This window comes from Puntigrus tetrazona, chromosome 11 (assembly GCF_018831695.1).
Source record: "Puntigrus tetrazona isolate hp1 chromosome 11, ASM1883169v1, whole genome shotgun sequence".
NCBI classification, from domain to species: domain Eukaryota; kingdom Metazoa; phylum Chordata; class Actinopteri; order Cypriniformes; family Cyprinidae; genus Puntigrus; species Puntigrus tetrazona.
Genome location: NC_056709.1, coordinates 20,631,612 through 20,646,103, shown reverse-complemented (window position 1 = coordinate 20,646,103; position 14,492 = coordinate 20,631,612). Strand labels below are relative to the sequence as shown.

Genomic DNA, 14,492 nt, shown 5'->3' with positions numbered 1-14,492 from the left:
TTATTAATGATTATTATTTTAAATAAATCATATGTTCACCAAGGCTGCAATTATTTACTACTAATATGAAATTTATTAATAATTACAAATAAATCTTAAAAAAGTAATTTATTCATGCAATGGCAAAGCTGAATTTTCCTTTACATAATCCTTTAGAAATTACTCTGATATGTTGATTTGGTGATCAATAAGCATTTCTTAATATAGTAAATGTTTAAAAACATTTACACTGTTACATTAGCATGCATGCTCTTTTTAATTAGAATGCACTTGTTAATTAGCTGGTAATACTATTTTACAGTTTTTTGTCTTTTCCCAGTAATAAGAGCTATACTTGTATGTCTGTCATGGCCACAGACTTGACTTGCCTTAAAGAGACCAAACAGACAGAACTAGAGCTGATAATCTCAAAATGGACAGATTTAAGATAACAGTGCAAATATTTTAGCATGTTTTATCTGATCAATGTAGATGAGGACCAAAGTAAAAACAAGAACAGAGAATGAGAATAAGCAAAGAAAGATTATAAATTTTGTGTGTTTGTTTTTTGTATGGGTGGTTGGACAACTGTGTTTGCTAACTGCAAAATCAGTGGGAGCGGGTGTGGCTGGAAAACCGCAACTGCTCTTACACCCTCTTTCAGATCTATTAGTCGGTACACACAGCTGCTCTATCTGAATCACCTACATCACACAGACTCTGAGCTGTTCAGAAGCAGCCAGTAAGAAAGGAAGGAAGCAGGGGAAGTGGAAAAGGGGAGAGAGGGAGAGCAAGAGGGGGGAGTTGGGTCTCTCAAAGCATCGAGTTGTCCCAAGACTCTACATCGTTCTCTGCCGTTCTTACAGACCACTGAGAAGCCGTCACTTCAGCGGAGAGAGAGAGACAGGCAGATGCACACACACATGTGTGTGACACCAGCATCAGGTGTGTGTCATGAATGCATTGTTGTATGTTATTTCACGGCAGTGGATGAGGTTTTATGGTTGTTATTAAAAAGTCTCTGAGCCGTGGTTTTTACCACATATGTGTGAAAATTCTCAGATAAATGAGGCATAGCCAAACTGATGACAGATGTAGCACTCTCTCTCTCTCTAGCTCTTAGTTATCTAGAGGTAGCTTAAGTCTGTGCTTTCCTTCAATGGCTTTTTGTTTTTGTTTCTCATTTTAAACACTTTTCTTCTTCTGACCTTTAAATATGGGTGTACACTGATTTGCGATTGTTAACAGGTCGTTTAGGTTGTGATAACTGCAAGTAGAGAACAATAATGGATTTTTTTTCTCCAGGCCCGAAATGTCGGCACAAGATAATCACAAGCTGATTTTATTAACATGACTTCAGGGGCAAAACTAAAGATGAACTTCGTAATTACAAGGCTCTTTGGCTTTGAAAAAAATCTAATATATATATATATATATATATATATATATATATATATATATATATATATATATATATATATACTTTTCTGTGTTTATGTGTGTGTGTGTGTGTGTGTGTGTGTTTGCATACATGCATGAGAAATATTCACATGGCATTTGATAGGATATCATTAGATCATTAGTGACATATGCATATTCAACAATAACCGCTGGGTTGACCTCAAAGTGTATTCATTTAGCAGAGTGTTTAAAAGTATATTCATTTTAAAGTATGAAACAAATAAGACAAGCTCAAACAAAAGAAACAAAAAGTCATTGTTTCAACTTTTAAGTCCCAGGTAGTTCTCCTGGCTTTCTCAAGGTTTTTTCCTTACTTTAACTCATTGCAAATGCATTTCAAGAAAGAAGACAAAGGAAAAATAGGAGAAAAAAGTCCCAGGTAGGATAAAGTAACAGTTTGGCTTGGCAGTAATTCCTCTTAGCCTTATTTAGCCCTAAATTTTAACTTATGAGCAGCAATCTGGCTTTGCTTTGTTCCCAGCTGGAAGCTATATTGATAAAAAAAAAAAAAAAAAATATATATATATATATATATATATATATATATATATATATCATTGATAATGAATGCGAGCCTTCACGTTTTCATTTATAATGATTAGTTTTCAGTGTGTGGTTTTTGAGATTATGTAACCGCTAGAATCTGCCCATTTTCCTGTTGCTCGTCTCCAATTGTTGGTTGGAGTTTGCTGGCACATGCCCTCTGCCTTGCTTACTTCTTGTGGTTTTCTCTCAGAAAGTGCTCAGGCGCTTTGTCACTACTTCAGCATGGAGATGCGTTTGTTTTGGCACCTTAAGGAGGTTTAGCTTGAGTATCTGTTAAATATATTTCAAGAGGTTTTGATTTGATCCTGTACGGAATTTATTCGAGAAGCAGCAGTTTGTGAGGTAACCATGAAGAGAAAAATCAACACTTTTCATATGATGGCTTTAAGTTTTGTTTTGTTTTCCGTCTGAGTGTGAGCTGCTTCTGTTTTAATGCATATCAGGAGAACAATAGAAGGAAGCACACAACCAGGAGGTCTTAATCCCTCTTTCTTTTTCTATCTTTCCACACTTTATTTCCTGCTGCTGTTGGTCTTACAACTTGACTTTCAAATGGCCTTTGGTAAGAGTGCTGATGATGTAAATTAATGGTGTGTTGAGCTTTATGGTAACATTATGTTGCATAATAGCACATCAGACAGTTTCTTCAGGTTTTGTGTCTAAAGGGTTGAGTTTTATTCAAACTAACAGATTGCTATTTTTATGTGAAGGTCTTGAAATATTTTACCATGCCATCTCTGATTTTTTTTTCTGATAATGTGATACTCTTTGATACTTGCTTGTTTATGGCACTTAATGCTAAGTAAATAAAGGCCTTTTATGTGTAGATTTTGGTGAACTCTAATATTAGATCCAGGCTTTATAACACTTAAATAATAGAAGCAAAAATACTGGTCACACTTTCTTTTAAGGTCCAATTCTCACTATTAACAAACCATTTAAAATTGTAGGTATAGGGTACGATCAGGAATTAGAATGTGGTCATGCAAAACTATGTGCTTTGTACATATTAAGATATTTTGGATGTTTCAGTACAAAGACACAAATGAAAGTGTAAGTCACATAATAAAATTATTATTAATAATAATAGTAAGTAAAAATATATTTAAAAAACATAGGCTGAACAAACATCGACTATTTAAAGATATTATTTGATATGATTGATATCTTTCAGAAATAATTGTTAAATTATAAAATTCTTGTGTATACACTTGAAAATTGTTAGATGACAAATGAAAGCATGAATATTGCTTGAAGAATATTCTCATTCAGGTTTATTCTCACATTAATAGAAGCACCCATATTTATAGAAACTTCAGTGTTACATTTGGGAAAATTAGTTTTTTGTCATACTTTCAAAAAGAAAATGATGCACACAGTTTAATTTCACACTGTTGTGTTTGCAAATTTGACATTATTGCTCTATGATTTATGGCTCAGGTGTGTCACCACCCATCGTGTCAAGACCTTAGAGACGGCAGCCCACTGCACCTCTGTGAGTCATGTGACTCAAACTGCCACCCCGTCGCCCGTGACGGCATGATCTTTGACAGGCATCCACGGTTTGACCTGCAACCACAAAGTAAGGCTCTTTTTCAACCTATCAGTTGTTTTAGATGTTTTAATTCAGGTGGAAATTGAAAACAGATGTCAGCCAACCGCAAAACGAGCATGACACTTGTCACTAAACAAGTAAATGTTAATTATTATTACCAGCTTCTGGCAGGATGTTAGCGTTGCCTCACTTCCTCTCCCCGACAGGTTCCATCCTGGCCCGGAACGTGTCCACTCGTTCCTGTCCGCCTCGCACCGGTCCCCCCTCCGACATGGAGGACGGAGAGGATGGATACTCTGACCTAGGGTCAGTTCTTTTTCACATTTATCTCTCCATTATTACATACTAATGTTTGTAATAATGAAAGAGGAAGTCTGTGTACTTTCCAGTGGCGTCATACACTGGAGAACATCTGGGATTGGACAACTATTCCTTTTGATGGTTAAACTGCTTTAGGAAAGGGACAAAATGTAAGAGAGTAAATCTGACCTCTTAAGCAGCTTTATAAATTAATGGGTACATACCATATTTTTAAGTTATAAAATTAATTTGAACAATAAATTGCTAAATACTGCACAATTTCAAGCAACAATAAATTATAAATACTGAAATAGTATAAAACAAATATGAAGTAAGATAACGAAAAGGGGGTGCCGGGACCCACTAGAAGGCCTAAGCACAGCTCCAGAATGGCTTGTAATAGTTCCAGATTAATAAACATTAATTTTGTTTTGGCAAAACTTAGTTTACCGCCTCTTTTCTGTGGATGGTAGTAGTGACTTGTTGTACCAGGCACATTACGCTGACTTGTTTTAAACAAGGTGTAATCTATAATATGATTAATTTGCATAAAAGGTGGGTGGTTTGTGCTGAAAAGAATGACAGTGGCTTCATTTAAATACCTGTGCCTGGTTAAACTGGTTTATGGTTAGGGAAAAAGACAGCATGGCATACCTTGTGGGTTCAGTCATTTGTAATTATTTATTTATTTGTTTTTGTGCTTCTCAGGGATCGCAGGAGTGGAGGAATGAAACTGGTTAAGAAGAAGACGAGACGCCGACACACAGATGTAAGAGAAAAATTAGATATCTGATTTTTATTAACCCTGTGTACCAGCCTTTGTGTCAGCGATTTAATTTAGCAAGCAAGGTCTCGATAACTTTTTTTTCAAAAGCATAAGCTAATTGTTTACTCTTCCCTCCTGCAGGACCCCAGCAAGGAGTGCTTTACTCTGAAGTTTGACCTAAATATTGACATCAGCATGGAGATTGTCCCAGCTGTGAAGAAGAAAACCTTGAGGTGATTTTGTGTTTGAACCCCTAGGTGGTGCAATGAACTAATCAATGAATTTAGAATCATGGTTCGCTGACCTGCTATCTTTGTGTTTCAGGGAAGTCCTGGGAGCTGTATTTGAAAGAAAAGGCATTGAACTGTCACGGGTCAACCTGTTCCTAGATCAGTCTAATACCCCACTTTCACTGGGATTTGAAGCCTACCGCTTTGGTGGCCACTACCTCAGAGTACGAGGTAATACGTCTCTCAGAACTATAAATATTAGAGCATTGTTTGCAGTATCTCTTCACTCATTTTCTTTTGTACAAATAGAGATGTACCACTTGTGCTCAGCTAATATTTGCCAGTATTTGCAGATTAAGATAATATATATTTTAAATAGTAATATATAAAGTAAATTCAGTATCTGTATATACAGACGTAATGGATTTTTAATGATTGAAAATTTGAATATGTGATTTAATGAGCTGGAGAGGTGATTCTCAAGGTAGCATTTTCTTAGAAAGAAGGAGATTTTTATACCGATGCATGTTTCTTATCATCTGTCATGATTTAGAAGTGTCTGTAACAGCATGAGGAAAAACGCTATGATGACATTTACACTTGAAATGGTCATAGAACTTTTCATTTTTATATTTACATTAATGCATTACATTCGGAGCTTTTATCCACCGCAACCTACAGTGTATTCATGACATTAAGTGCATACATTCCCAGGGAATGGAGCCCATGATCTTGGTGTTAATATGACCATACTTAACTGTTTGAGCTCCAGGAAATGCCTTTATTATAAGTTATCTAATGAAAAATATTTTATGCAAAAAAAAAATTTGTGAAATATTACATAGGCCCTCATCAAATGCTGAAAGCATAAAATTCTCTAGAATCCCATTGTGATTTAAGAATGATCCAAAGCAGTTTGACCTTATAAAGGAATTAAAATGGCCAGTTTTGAACAATTGTTATATTAGGAGTTAGATAAATTCATGTGCTATTATCACAGTTTTGTAAGTGACAAATTGTGTGTGTGTATATGTATACAGCTCGACCAGGAGAGGAGCTGAGAGTGGAGAGGTGTGTGAAAGACCCCCGTTCTCTCAGTCTGCCTATCATGAGGACCTCTAGCACACATAGTTCCTCTACTGACCGAGCAGAGCATGGCTCTCTGGGACGCCGAGAGGCAGCAGACCTGCTAGTTGGCCTGGTACGTCACTCTCTCTATATAGGGAAGACCAGGGCTAGATGTCACGAGTGCTTTGTTCTTTTTTGTTTTATGAATTGTATTTCTTTTACTGTTTAAGTTATAATTGAAAAGCCTTAATAACATATCTTGAAAAGAAATGTTTTTTTTTTTTTTTTTTTTTGGTTTTTCTCCAGGGTACACTACCATTCAAAAGTTTGACTTTTTTAATATTTGGAAAGAAGTCTCCTATGATTACCAAGATTGCTTATGCTAGGAAAACTTTTAGTTTAATATACTTTAAAATGTAACAATTTTTTGATGGCAAAGCTGAATTTTCGGTATCATTACTTTGGACTACAGTGTCATATGATCCACCAGAAACATTTCTTATTTAAAAGTTGAAAACAGTTGTTCTGCTTATTGCATTTTTTTTCAGGATTCTGTGATGAATTGAAATAGTCATTATTTTTTGTAACAGCATTTGCTGTCACTTTTGATCATTTCTTTAAAAACTACTTACATCAAACTTTTGATCAGTAGTTTATGTGCCTCTGGAGTAAAGAAGGTGACAACTGGCCCCAGTTTCCCATTCTCTTTATCACTCTCTTGTTTATTCTAGCATTTCTATCACATCCTTTTACCTTTCCTTCGTCTTTTTTATTGTTCTTGTAGGAATGTATTGATTATGATTGCTTTCATCTGATATCTATATTCCACACATTTTTTTCAAAACATAATTACAATAAATGTTTTTAGGATCATATCAGAGATAGGTTCAGGGTTGAGGTTGTTTGAATACAGGGATGTGTCTCGGAAATCCTGATTGCACTTCCAAATGACTCGACTTCTACATAATCAACATGTGCCAGCCTGAGTATTCAAACTCAAAATCAAACAAAGAAACCTTCCCAATAAAGTAAACACACATGTCCTTTTTGTACAGCACATTTTAATCCTGTGAAATATTGTATGTGTTTTTAGGCCCTTGTTGAAATCAGTCACTTCCAGTTCACATAAAGAATTTGCATACTGTATCAAACAGGAACAAAGTTCAAAGCTCATGAAATTTTATTTCCTTGTGAACGTCAAAATGTTCTGTCTGCTTTATCAGCAGTTCAGTAGAGCACAAGGTTAACCTATTTCACCCAGGATGTCCCTGATCCTGTCGAACTAGTTGGAAAGACTGGCCCCTGTTGTAGACAACAAATTTTTATTTATTTTATATATATATATATATATATATATATATATATATATATATATATATATATATATATATATATCTATCTATATATATATAGATAAATAGAGATAGATAGATAATATTTTGTGATTCAGCAAAATGTATTGGTACTCGTTCAGTTCTCATACATACTGATTCTGCTTCAGTTCAGACTGATACGATTTGTAACAACAGGTGAAGTTTGCTCTGAAGATATAATGCAGCAGTGTTGTTTCAGTCCTGTAAGTTTGCTGTAACTGTGCTGAAGATGTATGGTAACAAGTTAGGCTTACATAACTAGCCATAAAAGTGATTGTCAAGCCATAGAGAAATGATAAGATAGCGTTCTACAGCCTGATAATGGCATCTGGAGAGGCAGCAGTGTGTGTCACTTCAGTGAAAAATGGCACAAAGCACGACAGAGTGGCCAGTAAGAGTGGCTGAGTTGCTTTCGCTCCACCTTTTATCAGCATTGGCAACAAGGTCAAAGGTCGTATCAGGAGACTGACACAAGCAGAGAGACGCATGTGGAACAACACAGGAAGACAAAGAAGAAAAAGAAGAGAAAGTTAAATGTTTGGTCTAATTTTGAAGGAGTTTTGAGGTGAATTCGAGCCCATTATGTTTCATTTTTCAACCATGATTCAAAACTACAGGAAATTTGAAGACGACTAAATCATTCTCAAGGTATCTTTTATACTCTATCTACGTTGAGCTACTCCATCCGGACTTTGCGTCTCTTACATAGTGAAACCCGTGCCAGTTTGGAAATGCTAAATTTCCGTCAGAGAACATGGAATGTGCCCAACATTTCAGCATTCCCAGAGGTTCCAGGTGGAATGCTGATCCACTTCAGTCCTCTGAATGAGCTTCCTCGGATTCATGCCCACAGGCCCCATACTACGGGACTGGTTGCCGCCCGCATACAGCGCTTTGAAGCTGGAGACATGCCACCTTTGAGCCCTATGCCTGAAACTTCACCAACCCCTACTAACAACAATACATATATCTTGGGAGATACTAAACAAGGGATCAAGGTATTTCTGCATTATTCTCGTTTAATATCGGTCGTAAATCCTCTAAGTTCAGGAAAAGCTGTGATTTATTTTCTCTAAAAACAAGTTAGGTAACCTAAACAAATGTACTTCAACAACATCTAAACTGTTTTTATGATATTATATAATGTTGTATAGAAATAGCTAGGCTAAATGAAGATTCATTATATTATATGCATATTCCTTTTATAGTGACAATTGTCAGTCGTCTTTTTTACACAATGGAATATTAATCCAAGTAGTGAAGTTAATGTATATTATATAAGATTAATATCATTTTTGTAATTCTCTTTATGTCATAAGGTCAGTATATTTTGTGGGAAATAGAAACCTAAACTATCTCTCTTGTTATCTTTATGCAGTATTATATGATTAGAGGTGTGTTACTTACTGGGGAAATCTGGGTAAATGAGTAACTATGTACAGAAGAACCTAGAAAGTTTAATACTTTTGTTGGCCTGTTTTTTTATTTCTGTATCACCTCTTAACTTATTTATGGAAGTTGTCACATTATGGATATTTTGCTAATATTGTACATGCAAAAGTGCATTTAGACAAAATAACATGTATTTTCAACACAAAATGTCCATCTATTTTGCATATTTTATAAAAAATGGCATATAATATAAAACAGGCATAATATATCCATGATCATATTGTATTTGGTAGATTTATCAGGATGACAGAGAGATCAGCAGAGTTTGTTTTTATCTTGCTTTATCTTTACCTGATCTTAATGTTGGTTTTGGACAGTTCAGAGAGACTCTGCAAAATGCAAATTAGGCAGTTATGCGAATTGTGTAAGCACCTAATTAGTCACAGTCATTTAAGGTACCATTGTATTTGTCAAAAAGTGAATAATTGTGTCCTGTGCCTCAGGACACAAGACCCCAAATGTGTTTATATTCACAGTGCATGTTTCAACACTTATCGGATCACTGTTTAACCAAATAGAGTGTGTATCTTAAGGTACATTTGACAATTCACCCAAAAATATAAATTCTGTAATTATTTACTCACCCATTATGTCATTTTAAATCTTTTTTTTTTTATTGCGTGGAACACAGAAAACATAACAATTATGAAAACGTTCCGTTGCTCAGAGATTCTTTAGAATAAAAAATGTTATTTTGATTATTATAGTGCTCTTCACACTAAGAAAAAAAAGTTTCTTTTGTGAACTGTTTGCTGAAAGGTTCTTTGGGGAACCAGTGGTTCTACAGTATGGCATTGCTGCCAAAATCCACTTTTGGAATATTTATTTTAAAAAGGGCAGTTTTGTAATAAAAAATTTTATTTTGTTATTAACTACCCACCTTCATGGCATTACGAACTCATAAGACCTTCATATTCACACCATAAATTACAATATTTTTGACAAATCCTACCCTACCCTACTGTAGACAGCAACGCATCTACCATGTTCAGGGCTGAGAAAGTTAGTAAGGACATCATTAAAATACTCCATGTGACATCAGTAGTTCAACCTTAATTTAGTGAAGCTACAAGAATAACAACTTCCACTTGAGAATTCTTCAAATATTCACAAAAGTGCCACGATGCATGCTTGTGCATTCCTCTGAAAAGCCACAGTTGTTAATGGCAGTGGAGACTAAGACAGAAGAGAAGAAATTGTTGAATAAAGTTTTTATTTTTGATTTATTCGAACAGAAAAAGTATATAGCTTCTAAAATTTAAAGTTCAATCACTGATGTCACATGGACCATTTTTACGATGTACTTACTACTTTTCTGGGTCTTGCCAGTTGCTGTCTATGAATGGTCAGAAAGCTCTCTGATTTCATTGTGTAACTTACATTGTGTTCAGAAAATGAATGAAGTTCTTATGAGTTCAGAACGACATGAGGGTGAGTAATTAATGACAAAAGGATTCATTTTTGGGTGAGCTATCCTTTTAAAAGTGTACAAAGAAAGGCAGTGGGTCCAGAACAATATTAAATGTCATTTAATTGTATGGGTCCAGTATATAACAAACATACATTTTTCAAAATATACACATTTGGAACAATGTTAGGGTTAGTACATTTTTGTATGAACTATACCAACTATCCTGTCACAGAAATACTGGATCAACCAATGACAAGTTGTCCTACCAAACAGACACGTTAAATATATATCTGCATTTCTCTTTTCTAAAATGCAACCTAGCTATGCCACATACACCAAGCAGCCGTATACGTTGCCTGGCATTGATATCCCCTTTTACCATCTGCATTCACAGCAGATGTGCAGTAAACACCGTTTTGCAGTCAGCTCATGTCACTGGTTCAGTGCTGTTGATTTGAAAGTGAGCAGCTGCTAGGATCGGTTGTTTGAGGTAGCTGAGGTAGCAGAAGGAGCTCCTCCTCCCCTGCTCCTTTCCCCTCTCTTCCTGCTCACACAATAGGAGGGCAGGATTCTGCAGTTACTATGACACCCGGCCAGCCCTCCTCAGCAATGCAGCGGTCTACGGTTCAGTCCTCTCAGCCTCCTTCAGGTTCATTCGCGCACACATATACGCGCAAGCCGACAAGCCTGTAGAAGTGGATTTGAATGCACTAGTCCTTTGACATCAATGTAGCATTTGTGAGGGTGCAAGAGGCAAGCAGGCTGTAGAAGATTCATTCTGGGAGCAGCATGGGCCTGGCTTTCTTTTGATGCCGTGCAATGCTGTGGACTGCCTTGGAAATGCCTCTGACATCTACGGTGAGCTTATTATTGCTTGTCTTCTCAGTTTGACACTTTGGCTGTGTCTGCATGGTTCGTATAAACCGTTTTTAATCAAATACGAATGTTCAAAGAGCATCTCTCTGGGAATTGAGATGGAGAAAATGTTGCCTGCAGCGCTTGTGTTGCTCATTCTAATCAAACTGCCAAATCTCTTGATAAACATTACAAATGTAACAGTTTTATACTCAAGATTTTATTAGTGAATGAGCCAAAATTAACTTTTTTGGCATTGTTAAGGGTATAAAGAGGTCTCTGTGATAGGAAATATAATAATATAATATCATCAAGTGCTGTCAGGGCGCAATGTTGACTTGGTGCTCTTCAGAGAAAAACCGACCAAACAAATGAGTCAAACAGGTTCTCCGGATGGACAAGGACCAAGACAATGTCAGCTTGTCATCTTTGAAGGATGAGTATAATTAGTTTTCTGCAACCAGTATGGTCTGTCAAATGCAGCAAGTAGGGGAGTTTTTCAGAAATCTGGCGAGTGAATTTGTCTGATCAAAGCTAAGAACATATTGAGTTGATCTAGAAATGTTTATCAATCTGGTAAGCAACAAATCTCCTTTTGTCTTCATCATGAGGGCCATCTTGGGCACAGAACATTCAGTCTGTTAAGAAACATTGGCATTGGTGCAGAATTGGCCTGAAGATCTCAAAGATATTTTTCGGACAAAAAATGTCAGGTTTGTGTTTAACCCATTGAAATGGCATTTTCCATTCAAAAGAAAAGAATCATCAGAACACAATGTCCAAGTAATGAGCCCCGAGGGACATTAAGTGGCTTTCACCGCTACACTCATGCATTCTTCATTTCTTTCCATTGTCGTGAACAGGGAAAAGCCTTTCCCCTGTTTTCTGAGACATGCCTTGCCTCTTTTCCTGTTGTTGCCATTGGGTTCCTCTCACTGGCTCGGGTCACAGGGTTTGATGATTCTTGTCAGTCAGGTCTCTAATGCTTTAACCTTTCTGAGCAGAGAATGTTGGCAAAAGCCACATGGCCTTTTCACCTGTTGACAGCTGAATATGCTGCCTAAGGTCAACAGAATTTTTTTTCCTTTTTAACACACGTGTCGTCCCATCCTCAGGTGAAAGATGTCCCTGAACCCACAGAAATGATTTGAGAACAGGCCTGTCTTTGTTTATGTATAAATGTCCTGAGTGTTTTGCTTGCACTTCCTTACCTGTCAGAGTCATGCTATGTCTGACACTTAAAATTCCACAGTTCAGGCTGATGATTTCTCAAAAGGTGGTTGCTTTGACTTGTCAAAGTTTGTATGAAATGACCTTTATGACTATTGCTACGTCGTTGATTTATTCAGCTTGTCTGTGTTTTGTATGTTCCAGAGATGTAAGTAATTAAAGTAAATAATCAACTGAAAAACAATCATTCTGTATAGGGCAATTATCTGAATAATTATAAAAATGATATTAAATAAAATGTATATATATATATATATATATATATTCCTAAAATATAATAATATAATTACTATGTTATTATTATTATTACTACATAATTTTAAATTTATTTTAAATAAACAGTTGTCAGTGTTTTCCAGTTAATAAAGGCACATATAAAAATGAAAAAACTGTCAGTTGTGTCAATACTACTATAAATAATTTAAATTTAAATAATAAATAAAAGTAAATAATAAGTATAATTAAATCATTATTATTAATATTACTATGTTACATAATTTATTGTTAGTCTCACTCTCTTTTGTGTTCTTTTGTTTTGTCCTTTTAAACTCTTATGGTGGGTCCAGAACCCCCCAGCTCCCCACCCACCCTAATTCAAACACTGGTCTCAGTTTATTTTTCTTTATTCTTATTTTTTGTCTTTTTCTTCACTCTATGTCTGTGACAGGGTCAAACACGTCGGCGAAAGAACATGCCGGAGTTTCTGGGCGATGCCAGCGCCCCCAATCAAGACTCTGTATCTCAGTTGAGCGGTTCTCTCCCAGGATCTATAACGGGTACAGACCGCTGGAGGAACCGTGCCGCCAGCCGCTTTAGCGGCCTCTTCAGCTCCAGCTCAGGAAACGGCTCTCTTGGGAAGGTGAGCATCTGTGAGCATCCAAGGGTTGTTGTTTTACATGTGCAAGGCACTTTTTCATATGCACAACAAGCACTTACATATTCTTGGCAAGCCTTTTGCATTTCACACTTGAGTGAGTGTGTAACCAATAAGGAAGAGATATCAATTTGTTAAAGTATTGCACCACTTAAGGGTGAAATTGGCCAACCACAAACAGGAAAAATGTACAAGTAGACTTTTCCTATAAGTCCACACTCAATTTTCCATCACGTGCAGGACCTTTGGTGTGTTTTTGTAAGCATGCCCTAGAGATTTAAGTTGGTTGACACCCTTTCTGGCTCAGGAGTGTAAAGTTGGGGTTAAAGCTCAGGCTGGGATCTTTTCCTCTCTATGTCAGTCTTGTAAAAATCACATAATAGCTTGACGTTGGTCCGGTATGGACAACAATGCCTGCTTAATGGTGACTGCTGCTTATGAGATCATTAAATTTACTCACTGCTGAAAACAATATATGAGTAATCATATTGTGTTTAATGTATGAGTAATCATATTGTGTTTAATATTACAGAATTGTCAGTTTTGGTTGAGCTATTTCTTTACATAATGGGGTAAAATAAATACAGCATTTTTCAGTTGTTATTTTTAATATCTCGTTATGCTTTCTTCTGTTTTTACATTTTTGATTAACTTTGCCATAATTGAATGCCTACTCCAAATTAATTTTTAAACAATCGATTTTTCATCTGTGCATTATAATGATCTGATGTCTAAATTAACTTGTAGCATTTAAAATGATTGATTTGTGCTTTTACCGGGACTTTAATTTATTTTAATTTTGTTCAAACAAAGTAGAAAAAAAAATAATTTTCTCTTCAATTTAAATGTGTCTTCTCAGGAGTGTGATCGTGTGGAACAGCTGCAGAGTAAACTGTACTCATACACTATGTTCGGATTACCCAAGATGCCTCCGCAGCTTTCGTTCCACAGAGACTCATGGGAAGAGGAGCCTAACCTGGAGCTAGAAGAGAGCTGGAAGCAGCTTTTGGACAATCCTGAGGTAAACGCACTGTAATATAAAAATGCGTTTTAATATAGTTTACATTCAGACATTATGACCCATAATAAATTGTGGATCAACATAATACAACTTCATAACCACACAAATAAACATAATGTACTCTCAGTGCCCCAACTTTCTGTGAAATTATTTTTTCCCTTGCATATCATTAACATGAGACAAACAATGTTTTTAATGACCACAGAACTCACATATACATATATATATATATATATATATATATATATATATATATATATATATATATATATATATATATATATATATATATATATATATATATATATATATATATATATATATATATATATATATATTATTCTAATATGCTGAAACATTTATTTTGATAT

The 14,492-nt window shown here is 35.6% G+C and overlaps 1 protein-coding gene across 6 annotated transcripts in view; it reads left to right on the top strand.

Annotated features, from left to right (window-relative positions):
* Window positions 1-14,492, top strand: part of plekhg5a (pleckstrin homology domain containing, family G (with RhoGef domain) member 5a) — a 34,141-nt gene that overhangs the window by 12,784 nt on the left and 6,865 nt on the right. For 2 of the 6 annotated variants that reach the window (XM_043252477.1, XM_043252476.1), the window contains exons 3-10: window positions 3,427-3,568; window positions 3,748-3,847; window positions 4,550-4,610; window positions 4,749-4,840; window positions 4,932-5,068; window positions 5,878-6,038; window positions 12,894-13,085; window positions 13,960-14,121. In XM_043252477.1, the coding sequence (XP_043108412.1) occupies window positions 3,427-3,568; window positions 3,748-3,847; window positions 4,550-4,610; window positions 4,749-4,840; window positions 4,932-5,068; window positions 5,878-6,038; window positions 12,894-13,085; window positions 13,960-14,121 (1,047 nt within the window). Of the gene's footprint in view, window positions 1-751; window positions 925-2,306; window positions 2,329-3,426; window positions 3,569-3,747; window positions 3,848-4,549; window positions 4,611-4,748; window positions 4,841-4,931; window positions 5,069-5,877; window positions 6,039-7,501; window positions 8,277-12,893; window positions 13,086-13,959; window positions 14,122-14,492 lie in introns of those variants that run through there. The other 4 variants (XM_043252479.1, XM_043252478.1, XM_043252480.1 and 1 more) reach the window with 4 other exon arrangements.